This window comes from Pelodiscus sinensis, chromosome 22, assembly GCF_049634645.1.
Source record: "Pelodiscus sinensis isolate JC-2024 chromosome 22, ASM4963464v1, whole genome shotgun sequence".
Taxonomy (NCBI): domain Eukaryota; kingdom Metazoa; phylum Chordata; order Testudines; family Trionychidae; genus Pelodiscus; species Pelodiscus sinensis.
In genome coordinates, this window is record NC_134732.1 from 13,674,179 (window position 1) to 13,696,325 (window position 22,147).

General features: G+C 41.8%; 1 protein-coding gene across 14 annotated transcripts in view; it reads left to right on the forward strand.

The window, feature by feature from the left end:
• Nucleotides 1-22,147, forward strand: part of FUBP3 (far upstream element binding protein 3) — a 57,952-nt gene that overhangs the window by 9,550 nt on the left and 26,255 nt on the right. For 5 of the 14 annotated variants that reach the window (XM_075905889.1, XM_075905897.1, XM_075905896.1 and 2 more), the window contains 6 exons: nucleotides 12,308-12,358; nucleotides 12,796-12,829; nucleotides 14,941-14,990; nucleotides 17,030-17,101; nucleotides 18,329-18,386; nucleotides 21,314-21,476. In XM_075905889.1, the coding sequence (XP_075762004.1) occupies nucleotides 12,308-12,358; nucleotides 12,796-12,829; nucleotides 14,941-14,990; nucleotides 17,030-17,101; nucleotides 18,329-18,386; nucleotides 21,314-21,476 (428 nt within the window). Of the gene's footprint in view, nucleotides 1-1,064; nucleotides 1,195-12,307; nucleotides 12,359-12,795; nucleotides 12,830-14,940; nucleotides 14,991-17,029; nucleotides 17,102-18,328; nucleotides 18,387-21,313; nucleotides 21,477-22,147 lie in introns of all 14 variants that reach the window. The other 9 variants (XM_075905893.1, XM_075905901.1, XM_075905899.1 and 6 more) reach the window with 6 other exon arrangements.

Below are 22,147 nucleotides of genomic sequence, written 5' to 3' on the forward strand. Positions count from 1 at the left end.
TTGTCCATTTTGTGAGAACTCTTTACTACTTTTCTCAGCTTGGACTTGACTGAGTAATTTTGAATCATGAGCAAATTTTGCCACCTCACTGTTTGCCCCTTCTTTTTCTAGGTCACTTACGAGTAAAATGAAAAGCACAGGTCCTTTGTAGCCCACTCTTTCCATTGAGAAAACTGATTATACTTATCCAATTATTGATCCATGAGAGGACTTTCCTTCTTATCCCATGACTGCTTGCTTTGCTTAAGAACCTTTGGTATGGGACCTTCTCAAAGGCTTTCTGAAAGTTCAAGTATAAACTGCATCGCCTTTGTCCATATACTTGTTGATTACCTTGAATAATTCTAATAGATTGGCAAGGTATGATTTCCCTTTGCAAAAGCTATGTTGACTCTTCCCTGGCATACTGTGTTGATGTATATGTCTGATAATTTTGTTCTTTACTGTAGTGTCAACCAATTTTCCTAGTTCTTAAATTACTGTAGTTTCAACCAATTTGTCTGGTTCTTAAATTAGACGTACCTGCCCATAGTTGCTAGGATTGCCTCTTGAGCCTTTAAAAAAGTAGCTGTTACATTAGCTATCTTCTAGTCATCTGATACAGAAGCTGATTTTAAACAGTAGATTAGATACCACAGTTCATAGTTCGGCAGTTTCATATTTGAGTTCCTTCAGAACTCTTGATGAATACCATCTGGTCCTAGTGACTTTAAACCACCTCAGTCTGGGATAGTTCCTTAGCTTTGTCTACAAAGAATATCTCCAGTGTGGGAATCTCTTACATCCTCCTCAATGAAGACCAATGCGCAAAATTCATTTAGTTTCTCTGATAGCCTTGTTCTCCTTTTATTTAGCTTATTTAAAGTGAAAATGGCACTGACATACCAAGCTTACTACATTTAAGTGTGAGGGATGATTGTCTAAAAAAGGTTGTAAAAACAAATCTGACTTTAATCATCTTATCCTTAAGTAAATATCAGTCATATAGTAATAATAAATTCTGCATGTTTACTTGCTTCACTAATCTGCCAAAATAAGATTGTGGCATGTATTTATGCCCTTAGAATGAAGAAATTAACAGACCAGTTGCATTGGGGAGGGAAAAGGAGAAGAATGAATCCCTCTCCACACTTTATCAGTCTCTGGACTGGAAATTCCTGCATGTTGCACAATCACCTAGTCTGTATTTGGCAAGTAAGACATTTCCCTCTGGCACTTTTTTGCCATGCCTTTTATTAAAGTATCCTAGATTTGATTTTAACTTGTTGTTGCATGCATTGTTAAATAACAAGGTATTATGCAAAAATGAGCTCAGTTATGTCAGATTCAAATGAAATAATTTTAATTTGCCCTTTTCATGGAAGTAGACCAAAACTGATGGTCACTTCTGTAATTATGAAGTAGGAACAATTCCCCAAAAACATGGCCATGTCTATTAAAGGTATTTGATAGGCTTTGTGAAACAAATTGCAAGCTTGTAGAAAAGCCTGGAGTGTGTCCATAATTCAAGCAAAATAATACTTGTCACTTAACATGTGCTAAGCGTAGCAGTAATTGAATGCTTTATGATGGTAGATTGGGAAGCTGGCTGTTCTGTGTCCAGCATTCGGTGATGGTCTCCGCTGAAGCAATTTTGTGATTTTACTCCAGAAGTGGGAAAGATGTTGGCCTCTCGTGTAGGAATTAAAACCTCAGATATTCCTCTCTCACTTCTTAAGGTCCCACTAGTCCTGATCATAATGGAGGTGAGATCCATGGAAGTGCTCCATTTTAGAAAGAGAGCAAACCAGATAACATTTTCTAGTGTTACTCCCTACCTAACTGCTATCTCAAAACTAAACTCAGAGTATACTGAACAATTGCCATACTTGTTGAAATGTTTAAAGTTATTCCTGCCTGTATTCAATATTTTGACTACTCATACATCTGACTTAGTTCTAAATCAACTATAACTACTAAGGGAAATCTGGGAGTGGCCAATAATTTTGGGATGGGGGGGGGGGGAGGAAGTGGTTGAGGGCTGTAGTCTTCCATGATATTAATGGAGGTGGCATGGGGTTTTGGGATGCAGGTTGGGTGCAGAAGGGAGCTTGGGATAAAGGAGGGAGTTTGGGTGAAGGAAGTAGTTGTGACCTGGGCCACTGGACTGGGATGCAGGGGTTTGGATTTGACTTAGGGATACTAGAGGGGGTGCAGGGATTTGTGTTGTGAGCTAGGGCAGGAGGAGACTATGATCTGGGGCAGGAGACTGGGGTGCCAGATCTGGGAGGGGATATGGGTGCAGGCAGGGGGCAGAGGATTTGGGTATGTGGAATGGGGGGGAAAGTGGGGGTAGAGGATTAGGGAAGGGAGGGGCTGGGTGCCAGAGGCAGGGGCTGGCCAGGAGACTTACCAGCCTGCAGCCTGTTCCTGAATCAGCCTCCTGCCAGTCAGTGTGTGGCAGCACAGCTTCACAGGTGATTAATCAGCTCCATCCAGTCAGTCAACTCCCTGTGTACAGCCCTGAGCCTCTGACTGGACAGGGCTGATTAATCAGCTATGAAGCTGTGCGGCTGTCTTTCTTAGAGAGGAAACACTGCTGCCTGCCCCGCCCCCGCACAGGCTATAGCGATGTGCTCTGGAGCCTCTTTGGCTTTGTGGCTGCTTGTTATTGAAACCAGCAGCTCCCACTGGCCAGTTTCTGGCCAGAAACCGGCCAGTGGGATTGTACTGGAGGCAGGAGCAGCTCCTAAAGCTTTCCCCCCTCCCCTCCGGACCCACATTTTTTAATGAAAAACCTCCCCGCAGCTGTGTTTCACTGGCGTGCGGGTGAGGCAAGCAGGGAGCTCCCCACAGCATCCATGGGCTGGATCTGGTGGCTTGGCGGGCTGGATATGGCCTGTAGGCTGTGTTTTGCCCAGGCCTGGCTTAGTGAGTAGCAATGTTCAAAAAGTATTGAGATGGAGAATAATACTAAACGTTATCTTCTTATATTAGCCAGTAGTATGGCCACTGTTAGAATACAGTGTTCATATATTTTCATTGCCACAATACCATCGCTGCCAAATGCTTATCAGACTTTGGTTAAGGATTAGGTATTGTATCGATAGCAAAAACGTCCAGTTTTAGTAAAGTTAAATGACAAATGTTAGGTATACCTTCTCATTTCAGGACACAAGCTGACCTCTGACTACTGAGGATTAGAAAGAAACTTTTCCTGATGCAGGTTGTTCAGTAACCGTCCACTACATTATTATGTATTTGTATCATCATAGCACCTACTATGCTATGAACCAGGAGATGGAACAAAGACAGTCCCTGCCCCAAAGAACTTGTCTAAATATAGAACAAGAGACAGCAGATGGATACGGACTAGGGATGTTAAATTTCTATTAAACAGCTAATTGAGTAGTCGATAGAATTTCCATTAACTACTTGATTAGTCAATAAGGTGGAGGTGGGGCGCTTGCTATCCCAGCTGTGCATCAGCCTTTTAAATGTAGTAAGAGCCTTCCACTGCTCTTACTACATTTAAAAGGCAGTAGCAGGGAACACGGAGCAAGCATGTTCTGACTGCAGGGCTTCAGCCTTGGAAACATAACAAGAGTACCGGGGTTGGAAAACGGGGCACGCTTTCCCCATGCTTCCTGCTGCTCTTCAGCAGCTCTTGCTATGTTTCAAAAGCAGAAGCACAGCAGTCAGAACCTGGCGCGAACAGGGACTGCTTCAGTCTCCGCTTGCACTGTTTCCCCGCTGCGCCCTTGCCCCCGCGGAGACAGTGCTGGAGGGAACTGGCTTTTAAGGCCACAAGGGAGGGCGGAGAAGTGACTAGTCGAGTCACTACTCAGCTATCTGAGAAGCATATGCTTATTGGGTAGTCAACTAGTCACTTGGGGTACGTCTAGACAACATGCCTCTGGCGACAGAGGCATGTAGATTAGGCTACCCGGCATAGGAAAATGAAGTGGCAATTTAAATAATCGCCGCTTCATTTAAATTTATATGGCTGCCGCGCTGAGCCGATCAGCTGTTTGTCAGCTCAGCATGGTAGTCTGGATGCTCCGCAGTCGACATCAAAGGCATTGGTTGAGCTCCCAGGTATGCCTTCTGGGATGAGGTTTACCTGGGAGGTCGCCTTTGATGTCAACCGCGGAGCATCCAGACTACCGTGCTGAGCCAACAAACAGCTGATCGGCTCAGCATGGCAGCCATTTAAATTTAAATGAAGCGGCGATTATTTAAATCGCCGCTTCATTTTCCTATGCCTGGTAGCCTAATCGATATGCCTCTGTCGCCAGAGGCATGTAGTCTAGACATACCCTTACATCCCTAATACAGACAGGGGAGTACAATGAGCCAATGTTAGACATATTAAGCAGTGGTCTCATCACACCAGCAACATAACCATTGCTAAGATTTTGTTGGGATTCTTGGATCTCCTTTCAGCATCTTGAAGTGGCTTATGACATACTGGATACTGTACTAGATGGCTCACTGATTTGGTCCAATATGGCAGTTCCTGCATTTATTCAAATCTAAATCAGAATTAAAATGTGCAAACTGGCATCTGAAACAGATGTTTTTGTTCATAATACATTTATGTACTATGGACAGGGCTCGACAAATCACTGAATCTACTTGCCCATGGCGAGTAGATTTCAGCCAGTCGCCCCGTTCACTGGTGGTGTGCGCATGCGCAATGAGGGTCTTGCACACGAGCAGTGTGGGGCTGGCGAGTAGGTTTCGCCGCCATTTGTCAAGCCCTGACTATGGACATAAATCTGTCCTTCATACATAAATGGCCAAAGACTTATAGTTCCAAAAAAAAAAAAGTGATCTCATTGGACCCTGTTCTGTAAATTTAAGCCCATAGGATATTTTACTGGCAAATTATAAAATGCCTCTAAAATTTGATTAAGTGCTATTAAATAACCTCAGCAGCACAAATTCAGCTTCTGTAATGACCTTGCTGATTCCTGGCTGTTGAGTTTATAATGGAATTGAAAGGCTCATTCAAATAGATGCTTCCCTATAGTGGGCATTATTTAATTTCAAAGCAGAAAGTTTTAGAGGCATTGTCCTCTGGTGGATTTTGTTCATGTAGGCTTTGTCTATCTACAGTGGATAGAAATACAGATGTTACTCTAGTTTAAAGGGATGCTGTGCTTGAAATATGGTCTCTAGCTTTCTTTAAGATTCATATATTGTACTTGCCCTAACTCGTTTGTATATCTTTGGTTTTACAGTCAAATGTCATTAAAAAAATACTCTGTGTAACACCACCCAAACAAATAGGAAATTGACTGAAAGTGCAGGAGTAAAATATAAAAATGACTAAATGCAAAAGCTGTGAAATTCACTAAGTTATGACATTGTAGGGGAGGGGAGGGAAAATATTTCTCTGTTTTAATAATCTTAGATTTTATTTAGAGTAATAATCATTTTTCTGTTTAATACTTACTATCTCAAGTGAGTGCCTTTTCTAAGAATAGGATGAGAAAATTGTAACACTGCAGTAAACTAGGGGCCCAGTTTAGTAAGCGTCTGCGTAGAACTCCCACTGTGTTTTTTAAATAGAGACTTCTAAGACAGAGTTTTTCAATTTTTTGGTAGTCTGTGATTTACAGGGGCTGATAAACAATCAGCTGTCTCCCAACTACGTGTACGATATCCTTTTCCATCTACAACTGAGTAATATCCCTGAGATATCTTCATTGGTGATGTTGATGGAAAAGTTTGTTATATTAAAAAGGGCAGCCAGTATTATTTGTCCAGATAGTTTCTGGACAGCACCTGTGATCCATGGACCACTTTTTGGAAACATCAACACAAAAGGGCTTTTCAGATTACTTTCATAAATGGGTTTTGGGAGGGTTGTGTAAACCTCTCTGGTAGGGATATAAAGGGTTAACCTGGTAAGCATTCACCTTACCAGTATGCTTACGAGGTTAACAGCGCCTGGCAGGAGCAGCCCACAGTACAATGGGCTTGGCTGGAGCAGTCTGCTACCCATGGGATCCCGGTTAACCAGTTAAACATACTGTTTAACTGGTTAACTGTAAATGGTGTTTTAAATCTCTTCTCCCAGGTAAGTGTCAAAACAAATCTAGTCATGTTTTTAAAAAAAAAAAAAAAAAGCCTGGCTCAGGTATTGTTCTTTCTCTGCTGCATGTTCATGGCTGGATGCAGTTACCTCCACTACAGCTTCACCACAGAACTTTGTGGGGTTTTTAAAAAATTACATTTGTGCTTTCTGAATGCTCTTGCATATTCTCTGAATTGAATATTCCAATAGCTGAATGTGGGAATGAACTGCCAGTGTGTGGGAAATCTTGACTCAGACCTATACCGTTCTGTAAATGGCTGCCAGCACTGCTGATTGGTGTATGAGTATGAAATTGTCTCAAACAAATGATGCTCTGTTGCTTTTAGAGCTTTTTCAGGGAGAAGAGATTTGTCATAGTATTAGAAAACACAATGCGCATAACTACCCCTCCCCCAACACACACACACCTTAATGTAACTTTAATCTACAATAAATTGGCTACACTGACCTAGGCTATGGTTTGGAAATGGAGCCTGAAACAGGTGATTTTCAGTTTCATTATTTTCTTTCCCTGGGAAGTACTCTGAAATGTGCATGTTTCTCTTCACACAGGGGGTTTGGACAGTGTAGGGGATTAACTAAGAACTATGGTAACACAGGCAAAACTGGGGGGGGGGGTGTTTTTGCACAAACACATTGTAACTTTTACATGGCACTTACATAGCACCTCTGTTCAGTAGATCTTGAAGTGCTTTGCCAGGATAAGTTTATCCCGAGTTTAGTGATGAGGAATGCACATGGGAGGGTTGTAAATCTAAAGTGCTCTAAAGCAGGGATCAGGAACCTATGGCCAGATGTAGGCCCACAGCTTGCCTTGATGCAGTCTGCAAGGCTTGGGATTTCTCCCTTCTCCTCCCCCCTAAAAATCTTCTAGCCATAGGCTCCCAGCAGTTAATCCAGCCCTGTGACGCACCCCCTTCCCTCACCCTTCCCAAGGAGGGCTGGAGAGTGAGAGGAAGCTTGATGCCCTCAGTTACATGAGTGAGGTGAGTGTCTTTTTTGGTTTGTTTGTTTCTGCTTCTCAGTTGGGGGCCATGTCAGTGAGTTGATATATGTTTTTGCTTCTCACATGTGTGTGGCCCCGACTGTTTTGTTGGGGACCACTGACCCACAGAAAAAAGGTTTCTCACCCCTGCTCCAAAGTGTAGACACTGGGGAGGTGATGTATTCTAAATGATTCTTCCTGCATGTTAACGTATAGTTGAGAATAGAATTGAGCTTTTATGACTCAGTCCCATAGTCTGTTGTCTGCTACTGTTGTGCTGCCAGAATATTTCTAGCTAATGGATAATTTAACCATTTTATAGCACCAAACAATTTAAGTTTGTTTTTTTCATAGGAATGGGGTAGCTTGGCTAGTAGCAGCATATTGAGTCTTAGAAATCGAAGATCAGACCCTCTACTTTGTCATTTCCATTTTAAGTCCAGTGGGGCCTGTGAGGGATTGTTTTGTGTTCTTTAGTGATTTCGGTAAGATTTAGAACCAGTGCTCAGCCTTCAGATAGAGGACTGCTATTACTCAGGTGGCAAAGAGGATTGGTAGGAGGAGATGAAAGGATCCTAGAGATGTCGCCCCACCCCCAAAATGTTGATGATGGCTTCAAGTGGCAAAGTAAATCCAGTGTTTCACATTATTTGTATTAAAATAACGAGTAGAGGTCCCAACCAACATCACAGCCCTATCTTGCTAAGTGCTGTACAGACACACAGTAGATGCCAACCTTGTATTAGAACTTCGTATCATAACAAAAAAGAACAAAGGGTGAAAGAAGGGAGGTATTTATCTCTGTCTTGCAGGTGGGGAATTGAAACAGTCAAAAGGCTCTGTGGCAGAGTCAGAACACAAACCCAGTCTCCTCTTCCCTCATTTCAGTGCTCCCAAAAAGATGCAAATGTTTTATTTGCAGTAAGGAACACTTTACATTAGTGGTAATAATACTTAACAAGTGGAAGAAAGGCAGAACTCCCCAGTGATCAGAGTTCGTTAAGGCTTCATTAGGGAGAAAATTGGAGACAGAACTATTTGGGGAAAAATACACTTCTCACCCCTAGCATCCAAGCACTCCTGATCTTCTTCAATAAAAGTGTGCACACAGAATCCTAAAGCATAGTTTGCAGCCTTACATTCCTCAGCGTCTGCATGTGACACATTGTTATCGTTTTATTCTTGTGAGTAATATTTTCTTCTATAAGATTCTATATTCCCAACATGCACATTAATTTAGTGGGAGGCACTGCATTGTTTTATACGATGGAAAATAAAAATAAAATCTGCATTTTTTTTTTTTTTTTTTTTTTTTTAGTATCTGTTAGGCAGAATTCAGTTAAGGTGAAGCCTAAAGCAGGATGTAGAGTTATCAACCAGCAGGTGCCATTAACAGGAAATTGGGCTGATTTCATTCACATTCCTTATTTGCGGTAAAATGACTGTAGTTAGAGTCAAATTGTACTCCAAGAGATGTAAAGGAGGGGGATGACACACATGTGGCCTGTCAGTATTCAACCTCCTCCTTGCCATTAAGCAGAAGATGGTGCCTTCTGCCTAGAATATATCATCAGTTTGTATTTCAGTGCATGCATTCTGCCACAGACTTGCTTCTTTATTAGTCTTTTTCAGAGTAAAATGGGCATGTTTAAGAAAATGAAACTTCAGATTGTTGAAACTATGGGCTAATAATTTTCTCAAAGGGGAGTAATTTTTTTTCATAGCATTTCTCCTCATTTCATGTACTTGGGTAGGGGACGGGGAAAATGTGGTAGCCTTGTGCTTAAGCCATATTGAACTAGGAGTCAAGAAATCTGGGTTCTACTCTTCTGTTACAGACTTTTTGTAGGTGCATTAACCTCTTTGTGCCTCCAATTTCCCTTATGTAATGTGAGGAAATCTACTTTACAAATTAACCCCTTCAGCATGCAGATAAATGCTCCAAGGGAGACTACAGATGGGTAACACATTATTTTCATGACTTAAATAAGCTCTTCCGCTTGTTGAACAAAACAGTATCTCCCCAAGCAGTACTTTCTTCCAAGTGCAATTTACAAAATGTTACAAAATGGAAGCTTCTATTAATTATCAGTGTAAAGTTGGGGACTGGTGGAAAGGTTTTTGGGATACAATTGTATTTCGTAATCTGCTGTGATTTTAATAGTCGTGTCCAGTTTGAGAAATTTTAAAAAAGAAATGTGAAACCGCAACATTGGCAATAAAGGAACTGCTCTTTCTGCCATCTTGTTGGAATAATGTAGTATTGTGCTCCATACTAATGCTCCTAGTGCAGTGGTAATACAAATAATGTTTTTTGCCCTTTTGTTGCGAGAATGTTTTTAAAACAGTTTGGGACGCGATGGTATGTTTCTGGATTTAGTATATAAACATGTATCTTATTTGTTCTGCCCTTCTGTGTGATAGTGCCTTTATCAGTAAGAGCAAATATTCCCCATTACATCATCCAACTTTTCTACTGCAGTATTGATAACTGTTAAATTAGGACATTTTATATTCATAGTGAGAATATGCAAAAGTAAATCTAAGGAGTCAATAACACAGCAGTTGTCTTACCTCTGAGCTAAAGAATATAATACAAATATATATTCTGTCAATATCTAGGTCCAGGACCATTATCAAGATATTGACACAGAACAGAAATATGGTATTGACTCTTTGCTTATTTTATTTATCCAAAGAGTGTGCCTGGTCACAGATTTAATACATTTTTTTGACACACACAATACGGGTGGAGTAATATTTCTTATTGGACCAGCTTCCATGGGTGAAAGACAAGCTTTTGAGCTTACAGAACTCTTCTGCTTTGTGAAAAGTACTCTGAGTGCCACAGCTAAATACTAGGAAGAACATTGCTGAGCATAGAGTTTGCACATGTTGCAAGAGGAGGGGAGGTGGGCACTTAACAGCTCTGCAGTCAGAGGTGGGTTACAGGTTGTTGTAATAAGTCATAAATTCAGGGTCTTTATTGAGCCCATGACTTGTTGTGTCTTGAAAAGTTATGAATTTAAGATCTCTGGCTAATCTTCTGAAGGTGTTGTGCAGATTTTCTTTGAGGATGAGAACTGTGAGGTCAGATATAGAGTAATTCATTAGATGAAAGTGGTTGCTGATATGCTGTTTTTGTCTCTCTTTTTTTTTCTCTCCCACAGTTCATTTGGGGTCATAGTGATTGTCTAATTTCATTCATGCATTTGCTATTGGGATATTTAATGTACTGGAATAGGTACACCATATGTAGAACCTATGGATCTTGAAAATGATGGGCATATTGATCATTGTAGGAGTGGAATACATCTGCAGCTTTTGCATCTGTTATGCAACCTTATCTGTTTTGTGTTTTGCTCTGGTGTTGCTTCAGACAACCCTTCAACCTTGCCATGTTCTTCAGAAGTGAGGTCCTCACATCCCAAGACATACCAACCAACACAGAGTGGCATCAGATCTTTCCCTACCACATGCAAAACCTATATTCTTTCCTCCACTCCTGTGATGACCAATACCCTTCACAACTAACATAATCAAAAGTGATCTTTTAGTTGTTAGGAGCAAATAGCCCATTCCTTAGAGTTTTTTGCACAGGTGAAGTACTGTAGGAAGCTTTGCTGGATGTTTTTCCTACTTTGCAGTAGGGAAGCTAAATTACAATTAATCAGCTAATTGAATAGTCAATGGAATTTCCATTGACTACTCAATTAGTTGATGGGAGGGTGTTCACTATCCCGGCTCTGCCTCTGCCTTTTAAATGTAGTAAGAGTCCCATGGCAGTGCAGAGCGGGGAAGCTGAGGCAAGCGGGGTCTGAAGTAATTCCCGGTTGGGCCAGGTCCTGACTGCTGTGCCTCTGATTTTTAAATGTATTAAGATCCCCATGGGGTTCTTACTACATTTAAAAGGCAGAGGTGCAGCAGTTGAATTGCTTCAGTCCCTGTTCGTGCTATTTCCCTCGCTGCACCTGTGCCTCCCCTGCCCCTCTGTGGAGACAGTGCTGGGGGGAACAGGGGCTGGGGGAAGCAACTAGTCGAGTAGTGACTCGACTACCCGATAAGCCTAGGCTTATTGGGTACTCAACTAGTTGCTTATATCTCTACTTTGCAGTGTGTCCCAACCCAACCTTCCACCTTTCGTGGAGATGGAGTGAAGCCAATGACAGAGTTCTCTCCTATTGGCTTACTGCTCCTTCACCAAATGCACTATAGTGGCACTGCTGTGTCGATGTAAATTTGTAATGTAGACCTACCTTGAGTACCTTTCCCAGACCTGAAGAACTCTTCATGAGCTCCAAAGCTAGTCTCTTTTCACCAATAGTAGCAGATCCAAGAAAAGCTATTACCATACCCACCTGTCTCTTTAATATCCTGGGACCGGCATGGCCTGCAGTACAGGCAGTCCCCGGGTTACGTACAAGATAGGGACTGTAGGTTTGTTCTTAAGTTGAATTTGTATGTAAGTCGGAACTGGTACATATTGTAGGGGAAACTCTAGCCAAACATTTCTCCAGAGCTCAGTTTTATTCTCCCACACCTCACTTCCCTCAGTCCTTTATTCTCAAGCTGAGGTGTCTGCTGAGAAAAGCCACTCCGCGTCTCCCTGGTCTGCTGGGGGGAAGCAGCTAGTGCGGGGTTGCCTCACCCCGTTTGTAAGTAGGGATCCGATGTAAGTCGGATCCATGTAACCCGGGGACTGCCTGTATTGCAAAGAATTTTTTTTTCTATTATATTTGAAAAATGTGATGTGCACCAGTTTTCCTGTTGTCACTCAGCTGAGTGACAACTCCGTAATGCACATTATTGTCAAAGTTTGGAACAAAATATGATCACAATTAATATGGTGATTGATGGTGAAAACAGATGAAACAAGCAATACTCTCCAAGCATATACTTAATCAAAATGGTCTTCTAGTTGTTGGAAGTAAATGACTTAAATTCGTAACTTTGACACAAGTGAAGTCCACACAGAAGAGTTTTCATTCGGCCCCTGTCTTCAGTGGCACCATATTTTTTATAGCTATGTCTGGAGGGAAGATTAATCTGTTTGGGGTGGGGTGAAAAAAATAGCAAAAAGATCTGGATGGGGGAGGTTAGTTGAGGAGGTGAGGATTAAATAGAGATAAGCCACCAACTGTACATGTGGCTGAAATGTGTGTATTCCATTGAAAATGTGATAAACGGATACAATGTGGGTGACACAAGGTTACTTAACAGACCTATTCCTTTAACAGGTCTCCGTTTAAGTGGGCTCCATGGAGCACAGATAAGAGATACAGAGAGAAGTATGTGCAAGTGATCTCTAATGCTTCTGATTAAACTAAATCTCAAAATCTGTTTTGGCTTTTTGATTTTTTTTAATTTAATATGGACCAATCTGCTTGATCTTTACATTGGGTTTAATTTGGGAAGGGGGAGGAGGTAAGTTACAGGAGTTTGGACTGGCAGGATTTTCTCCCATGACTCTCAGCATGGGGACATGCAGATCAATTTCCTATCCTGTGTTCAGCTGGACATTGGGTTGTTGACTGCGTTGATCAAGAAATCCCCTCCTGTTTCTTACCACATAACACATTCATTTCAGCCACTGAACCTAAATTACTGTGTTGCTTTTCTTTCTTTTTTTTGATGAAATGGTAAGAACTCTTTCTATAGGGATGAAGTTAGTTTATCCGTGCTAATGCTTTGATTTTTTTCCCCCTTTTTCTTCTCTCTGCCACAGTAGGTAACCAGTTAGGGGCCCTGGTACATCAAAGGTAAGCAGTGGGTTATGTTTTATTATTTATTGATTAGTTCTAATTGTTTATTGATCCACCATCTGTACTAGAGTGCTAGGAAGTCAGAGGTTGAAAACGTGGAAAACTATAGGCTCTGTTTTTTTTCCAGACTGCAGTTTTTGCCTACTCTTTTTGAGACACTGCACACTTAAAAAGAGCTCACAAGGAAGGCTTAGATTTGGCTTCGTCTAAATCTGTTGAACTGAGCATAAGAAAATAACACATTTTTTTAGTAGTGGAAGTGAAATCAAGCATTGAGCTGGCAACTGAATTTTTCTTGTTTTTGCTGGTAAAATATGACCCCCTCAGATGACTCCTTGTGAGGCCTGGATTAGCATGACTGAAGAAAGCTGTTTTAAGTCATGCTTGGGTTTTTAAGTCTTGCATTTCTGTAGAGGATAGTGATGTTGCAACTCCTGAAATTGCCTCTTGCTCAGACCCCTTAAATTCCAAACGTTGATGGCAGGACACTACCACTGTAATCTGTTTAAGGTCTCAGTAGAAACGGCAATGAATGGATATGGAGACTTACAACCTTCCAGAACTTAGCAGTGGTACTGTTACACTCAAGTTGAAGTAGGCTATTAGAACAATGAGTAGACCCTTGCCTTGCCTATTCCCTCTCCAAACAGAGGATCTCATTTTAAGCAGAACTAGTATCCTCTTCTAGGAATGTAAGCAACTAGTCAACTATCTGATAAGCAAAAGCTTACTGGATAGTTGACTAGTCGCTCCTTGCTGATATAGGGGGAGCCGGTGCTGGGGGAGGGGGGAGAGACTGCTTAAAAGCCAGTTCTCCCCTCCCCCCCAGCACAATCTCTGTGAGGGGCAGGGAGGCAGGTGGATAGTGGGGACCAACCGTCAGCCAGGAATCAGCACCTGGTCCCCGCTACCCCTCTGCCTTCCCTGCCCCTTAGCTCCTGGGGCGGGAGTTAAGCATGGGAGCTGTAGTTGGTGTCAACTGAGAAAATCCATCGACTAGTTGATTAAATTTCACATCCCTACTCTCTTCCAGCACCACTATTCACTTAAAATATAGACTCTAACCATGGCATCACCGTGCTGTCTGACAGTAAGGGTGACCGATATTCTAAATCTGGTATGGGGGGGATACTATCGTTATAGTGCAGTAGGTAATCCTATTACAAATTAGGTCCTCAGTCACAGTTATCAATGATGCAGCTGGGGAAAAGTTCAGAAATTCATATTCTTATTCTTCCCTTGGCTGGTCTAAATCTAATATTACTATAAGATATTGTATGAGACCTTGTTAGAAAACAGTGTTGAACTTCCTCCAAAGATATTTAATTGTTCTCAAAGGTATCAAATTGGATATTGTGCATGTTTTAATATATGAAGAGTTGAGAAATGTCTTATGAAGATTCAGATGAATCTTGTGCTAATAAAAAAGGCAAGTGCCCTGTTCATTGGGCTGTGTTTAACAGGAATATCATGGAAAACAAGTGAGGTAATCTGCTCTACTCAAGGCTTGATTAGGCCTCAGATGGAAAACTTGTTTTTGGCATCACATTTTAAGATAGGCAAATGGAGTGTTGCAGAGACGATACAAATTATAAAAGGTTTGTGAAAATAAGACCTATGAGGAAGAGTTGAGGACTACTTATGTTAAATCCAGAGAAGATCTAGCCGAGGGGAGGTTTAATTGTCTACAAATACAGAAAGGGATGTTAGATGTCAGGGATGACTTAGTCTAAGGTAATGACAGGCAAAGAATTAATGGTCTGAAGCGTCATTTTGTCAAACTGAGGTCAGATTTACCTCCTGTTTACTATTTGCCTATTGTTTGGCACAATGATAGCCAAAGGAGAGGAATCAGCTTCAGTGGAGCTAATCAAGGTTTGATTTAAAATGTTTCCGAGTTTAGGAATAACTCACTCAATTCCCCCAAAAAGAAGGGGGTTTAATAAATGATCCTCTAAGAGTCACTTCTAACCTAAATGGTTATGATTATAGCTTAAGTGTTTATTGTTACATACAGCACTTTGTACTCTGTGGCTAGCTTTTGTGGGAGGTCAAGGGTAGTCTGCTAAACTGTTCTTTGCAGTAACTATTTGAATCTCCATTTTTAGGACAGTAATAACAGAAGAATTCAAAGTGCCTGATAAAATGGTTGGATTTAGTAAGTATTACTGGTTTTTGTTTTTCTGTTCTGAATTCAGTTTAAAAATGTAAGTTCTTCTCAGGAACCATGTTTACTGTGGGTGAGGAATAAGGCACACAAGTTAAATCAGTGCCACTTTGAATTTACTGACTGAAAAATCTTGCTTATTAATAACAATGACAACTTAAACCGTGTCTGCCACACTGCTCTGCACTTAACCCAGATAGAAACTACCTCTTTGCTGATAAAGGTTTTATAGCATAAATATGGAATTAAAGGTTTTTGAGGGGGGAGAAAGGCAGGAGACACAGATTTCAGAAGATCTGGTGTTCTGGTAACTCTGGCAGTAACCACTAATTACTCAACCAAACTACATAGTGATTTGCCAAGAGTGAATCCATTTGCCTGTAACCAGAACCAGGTACTGCATTTAAGTATTCTTTTGTCTGAGGCTGGAGAAAGGAGCAGAGGGGGCATTTTAAAGTTAAAGTTGAATTTTCACATTTAAGATAGGTTGGACTTGTATAGATCCCTAGTATACTCAGTGCAGGGAGAAATAAGTGGCATGCACTTTCCTCCACTGGTGGATTTCTCTTTTTCTCCTGATTGTTTCCTTTTTCCACCTCACTCTTGCAGCTCTGATGTTCTCTCTCCCTTCGTCCTATTTTCTGTTTTCTTTCAGCTGTTCTGTTTCTCCTTTCATGGGAATCCTCCCGCTGTCATGACTCTCTTTAGCTAACGCCTTTATTCTTCAGATGCTGGAATCCATGTGTCACTTCCTACTGCCATGGCATGTTCCATAGCCTTTGGATTCAAGCATGCCATCTCTCTGGCAAAGGAGCATCACCCAAAATGCTCTGCTTAGTATGTGAAGACTGGGAAAGAAAATCCATGTTTTCTGCCATTACATGTAGGCTAACCAGGATGACCATCATGACGCTGAAATTGAAAACATTCTTTCTGGTTCAGTTCTGCAGAAAAATTCAACAAGAGTAGAAATTAATCTTTTACAGGACCCACTATTCCATATCTTCGTCCGGCCCGTTTTGGCCAGCTGTTACATATGTGTGTCAGATGTCACGTTGCATAGTATTTTTAATACATGTCAAAGGTGCCCGGAGATTTGGGTGGACACCCTCTGAGTGGAGTTTGTTCAGGATCTGCATAATTTTAATTACATGTATTATTTATTTGTCTTCTAAAGCAGTGACATTGTTACCCACTCCATCTCTCCCACCCTAATCTCTGTAGAGGGCCAGATGATGGCCATTCAGAGTGTGGTTCTGTAGTTCCATTGGAAGGAGACCTGGGCAAAACCTTGCTTCATGTCACACATTAACAAGGGCGATAAAGATTCAAGCTCACACAGGTACTAGCAGAAACAGGTTGCACAGTTGAGGGTCCTCTACTTGTTAGACTTGGCTGACCTCCTATGAGTCCACTATGGTACTCTTTGGGACAGATATCTATGGCTGTCTGTGCATCTTCTGCCCCAGCATCATAATGTGGAACACAAGCATCATCCAGTGATGCAGCAGATCTAATGTAGGCTAGCTTTCACTTTTAGCTTGAGGTCTAGCATGGCACTTCAGTATTAAGCCTGGGTGTATTAAAGTGTAGATCCAGACCAGCAAAATGCTCTTGAAGGAGGGACAGTGAGTTTTTTAAAAAAAGCAACAATCAAAATACTTGTGCTTTTGCCTGCAAAATTATCAGGACAGCCATGTGTTTCCTACCAGACTTGACATTCAAGATGTCATAGGGCAGTAACCTTAAAATAGTGTTCCTGAACTGGTTTCCTTAGTGACTTATTTTTCCCTACCATGTATTCACATTTCAGTGTAACACTTGTATTTACAAGGAAATACAGTTACTAGAATTCAGCAACAACATTATTGATTCTACCCTCAGACTGACTTTCTGTCTGTCTGGAAGCCTGTTTTACAGTTTTGGAATACAATCTCTCCTTTACTGCCAGTTGCAATGGAGTAAAGGTAGCAGATACTCTGTTCTTGGTAAGGACAACAGTAAATTGACACTTGTTGAACTTGTTTCAGTAATTGGCAGGGGCGGTGAGCAGATCTCAAGGATCCAGGCAGAGTCTGGCTGCAAAATTCAGATTGCTCCAGGTAAGAGCTACTGTGTGTAGTAGAAAATTAGCAGAGTGGGGCATTGAAATATGGTGTGTCCAGTAGATGTGAAGACCTGGCTGTGCATCACAGTCTTATGTGTTATCACCTGTTACCAAATAATGGATGAGGAAATTCTATTTTGGGACTAACTTCAATACTAGCACAGAAAACTGATCTATTAGTTACTTCTGGGAACAAAGTGAAGCGATCACCTCTAATCAAGAAGCAGATACAATTTAAGTTAAAGGGTGGTCCATGGTATTTCCTACAGAGACGGGGAAATGCTCCTATATAGGGCTGTCATGCAGCAGCACTTTCAACAGATCAGATGTGGATTATATTTAATTGATTAGTCTTGTCAGTTCTTGGAAACTGACATTTCAAGAGGTCAGGAGTTGAACCTGATGGAATCTATCTCCTCCTAAAGGAGACTGGACCAGTCTGGTGTGGCATGCTGTGTATTCTTGCTTTATACCATTTGCTGTGAAGAGAGTCTTGTTTTTCCCCAGGGGAGAACTGAAGTGTGGTACTGCAAAATATTATCTTCTGTGTTCTTAATTGGCAGGAAAATAAAGGAAACATCCATTTTGTCTTTGAAATATGTTGCTCCTGGATCTCTGAGTTTTCATTAACATGCTCTACATGCAAAGGGATCATTTTAGTGCTGCCCTATGGTCACTGAAGCACCTGTCCATTTTTTTAATCCAGTTCAATTGAGTGTAACAACTTGTTTACTAGGAGTGTGACATTTAAAAGAAAGCTAATGTGGGATATACAATTTTACTAAGTGTAGGAAAACACCATAATCGTATTGGCCTAAGATCCCACAGGAGCAAGACTGAATACTCAAGCAGGAATGAACATGCAGGGTGATTGAAGAATAAATAAACACTTAGCAAATATTTGCCATATTTCCAGATACATAATTATAATGAATTGTAGCCAAGCATTCAAATTAGGTATTGAGCCTGATTGCATCATTCAAGAACTGGGTGTTCTTTGAGGCTGCACTTTATTCTTGAGACTAGCTGTCTCTAACCCCCCTCTTGCAATGTGCAATCCATAAAGGATAATGTAGATTTTACTGCCTCTTGTTACCACTGAAAGAGCTAGTTATGTAGGCTATACCTGAGCTGCTTGTATCTGTCTGCTTGGCTTGCTGCCATTTGCTGTTCAAGAGTTGTGAAATATCCAGTCCCTGTCATGATGTTCTTCCCTTCGCAGACAGCGGTGGGATGCCGGAGAGACCCTGCGTGCTCACCGGAACGCCAGAGAGCATTGAGTGAGTCTCATTTGGGGTTTTTTTCCTGTCTCTTTCCTTTCCTCTTCCTTACCCCACTGTGTTCTATCAGTGCTGCTATTTGGTTAGCCACAACCAGCAAATGTTGGGCTATAGAAGCTTTAGGGTCACCAGACTCTAGAACTACTTGGTCTAACACTGAGGAGTTGACTCTTCCAAGGCTTATTAGTTACAATCTGCTGAACCCTCTGCAGAAATTCCCATGGAATTCCACTTCACAGGGTTGATATTAGGGCACTTAGGATGCAGTTGACTAACTGCAAGTTTCCAGGATACTAAATTAAGCCATTAAAAGGTTGCTTTTCTCCCCTTCACTTTGCTACCAAGATGGGCATCTTTCCAGCTGAAGAGGGGCTGCACGAGGCCCCCAGAGCCTGTCAGGTGCACTCCTGAAAAAACTGGAGGTGTTGCTGTAGAGCAGCGTGTGGTACATCCGGGTGCCTCTTCCACGTTGCTGCCAGCCAGAAGTGAAGGACTGAACTCAAAACTTGAACTCTGGTCCCTGCATGGTAGAGACCCATTTGGCAATCCAGCAGGGGTTTCTATTCTATAGGCCTATAGAAACTTTAGGGACAGTCTTTCCTCCCTCCCCCTTCCCAGGAGCTGAGTTTGAGACTCTCACAAACCAGTTGAGGACCTCCTGCTGGGACTGGATCCAGGATCCTCAGGCTTACAGGAACACACTTAACATATGGAGCTGCTCTTTCTCTCCCCAACCTTTGGGTAGGTGGGTTTTTTAAAATCCATCTGGAAATCTTTGAGTTGCATTTAATTAATACAATATGTAGGCACAAAGACTGTCTGTCTCTCTCTCTCAAGAGAAGATTTTCACTATTCTTCCATTCCTAAGAGATATAAGAATGCTTAAGACCCCTTACTCTACTATACTTCTGCAAGCATTGAACCAGAATAAGTGTAATAGTCAAGCACACATTATAGGGCAAACAATATAGTTTCGCTGGTATTGAGGTGGTTTTTTCCCTCTAGCAAAGGATATTTCAGAACAAGAGCAAAATAATAAAAAGCTGTAATGCCTGATGAGATACTTGGGGAAAAATGGGTAAGAGCAGATCTTAACACTGTAAAGTTCTGAAATATGCAACTAAACATGTACTCATAACCAAGGCTGTCTCAAGTGATCCCACTTCTTTAGACTTTTGAAGTTGAATGAGGAAGGAGATTCAATAATAGGGCAATATTCCTAGCAGTTGGATTGTTATTTTTAAAAAAATCTTAATTATTCATAAAGGCCTTAAATTTTGAATAAAATTAATTTTGATGGAGACTGTAAGGAAAACATTAAAACAGAGGGTGGGTGATGCTCTGTTTAAACATGCCCTATCTTTTTAAAATTTGTCTCTTTTCAAAAATAAACTTGATTAATTTAAGGGTTTCATTAATATTTAATATTTTTAAAAAGTGTTAATTCAAAATACTCCTGCCTCACTTCCTGATTGAGGCCCAAGGATGCTGTGCTGTTGGATACAGTCCATCAGACCCTCACCTCCTGAATTGACACTCCCAGGTGAATTCAGCATAAGAGGGTATGCTGCAGAGTCCTGATGTATATAGGGTTGTTGGATACTAAGTGGAAGAGGGAGTGAAAATGGGGGATTGGTGACCTGGCTCCAGCCTCTTCAGTGAAGGGGCACATAGATGGTAGCAATTAACGTGAAAATGGAAAGCCACTGTCTGTCAGTTCACACACTATGAAGCTGCCAGGGAGCAACCTCCTAGCCCTATCATCCGTCTGTCACAAGCAACATTTAGTTTCTTGGTTGCATAGGGATGTAATAGTGTAATCAACTAACTGATGTTAACTGATAAGTGGGTGCTTTTCAGTTAATGTTGTTGCCCACATGCAACACTTCCTCCCTCTCATAAGTAAATTTTTGAGTTGGGATAGGGGCAGGCTGGCTCAGTTCCAGCTTGTGCTGTGACCTGGCATCAGCCCCCACGCCGCCTCTTAGTCCTTGTGGTGCAGAGTGGCAACGGGGGTTGATGCCAGGTCCCAGCATGAGCCAGGTCTGAGCAGGCCTGCCTGCGCAGCAGCTCTTGGTGCCGGGACTGGCATCAACCCCTGCTGCGGCTCTGCACCACAAATACTAAGAGCTAGCGCGGGGGTTGATGCCGGGTTCTGGCATGAGCTAGGATTGCCTTTGAGCCAGCTCTGAATGCTTTACACTGCAGAGCCGCAATGGGGGCTGACGCTGGTCCCAGCATTAAGAGCCAGTGCAGTGGCAGGCTGGCTCAGTCCCAGCTTGTAGTGGAGAGCCACAGGGGGGTAATTGCCAGAGCTGGCAAGAGCCGGCATAGAGTGATAGTAGTGCTACCCCTTATCGATTAATTGTGTAGTCAACAAAATTTTTATCAACTACACAATTAACAAATTACTCATTTCTTAGCATCCCTAGGTTGCTATACGAGGCCCCTGCCTCGTTTTCTGTACAGCCGTAGCAGCCCCAGCCAGGATGGGAGGTTGCAAACAAACCCTGGCCAGTGTTGTGTGGCGAGAGCAAGCTGAAAAGAAAGAATTCACCTGTGGCTCTGTTGAATCAGAGGGTGGTGATCTAATCTTTTGTGTTCTCTGCCTGTCTCTCAGGAAATGAGACTGCAGTTGTGATTTATAAAATGGGGAGGTAGGCAATAGAGGTTCTTCTTGAATGCGATACATCCAAGATGTGGTGAATGCCAATGCTTTAAAAATGTGTAAGCATCAAAAGTCTTAAATCCAAGTTCCAATAGGTGATTGGCATTCCAAAGCATAAAAGCCATTGTGCTAACCATGGTTTTCTTTTCATCTCTTCACTTCTCCTCTCCCCAAATGTCTCTCACTCCAGTGGTTCTTAGTTTCTTAGGCAGATCAAACCGTGTTTTCTAATGGTTGTTTCCCTTGGTTCTTTTCAAAGACAAGCAAAGAGGCTACTGGGACAGATAGTAGATCGCTGTCGGAATGGACCTGGCTTTCACAACGATGTTGATGGCAACAGTACAATCCAGGAGATTCTGATTCCAGCATCCAAAGTGGGTCTAGTCATTGGCAAAGGAGGCGAAACAATAAAACAGTTGCAGGTGTGCAAGATGATTTTACTTCAAGGAACTTTCTCTTAGCAAAGTTCCTCTAGATTAGAGGTTCCCAAACTAAAGTGCATGTATCACTAGTAGTACGTTTGCTTGAGGTTCCATCCATTCACTTCACAACAACTTAAGAAAGTGGCATGTGACCCAACAGAGATCAAGGACGAGTGCTTTAAAATAAAGAGCCTCTAGTGCCTCCTGTATGAGGGTAGCATATTAGTCTTTCACAATCAGGGATCTGGGTTCGGATCCAGCTCTGAGTTTCAAAAGGAATGAGCTTGTCCTCAGTTAATTTCCTAGTGGAGATTTGTTTACATAAGGGAAGCACTCAGCTCTGCTTAGGAGGGGCCCTCATCTAGCTCTGCAGGTCAAGATTCAGGTGCCTTCGTGAAGCTGCTTATGACTTCTGTTGTGTTCCTTAGGATATGTTTCATCAGCTTCATTACTTCTGGAGGCTAAATTGGAATTTAATCTCCACTCTCTCCACCCCCACTAAAACATCTGTGTGTGTAAATCAGTGTTCCTGGAAATACTTTCTCTTCTATCTTGGTATATGTCTCAAATCTTTAAAGAGCTACAAAGGGCTTCAGAAATATGTTTATGCTAAGATAGTTATTATGATTTTTGTTAAGTTTAATTATGGCTGTATCATCCAAAGGTATATG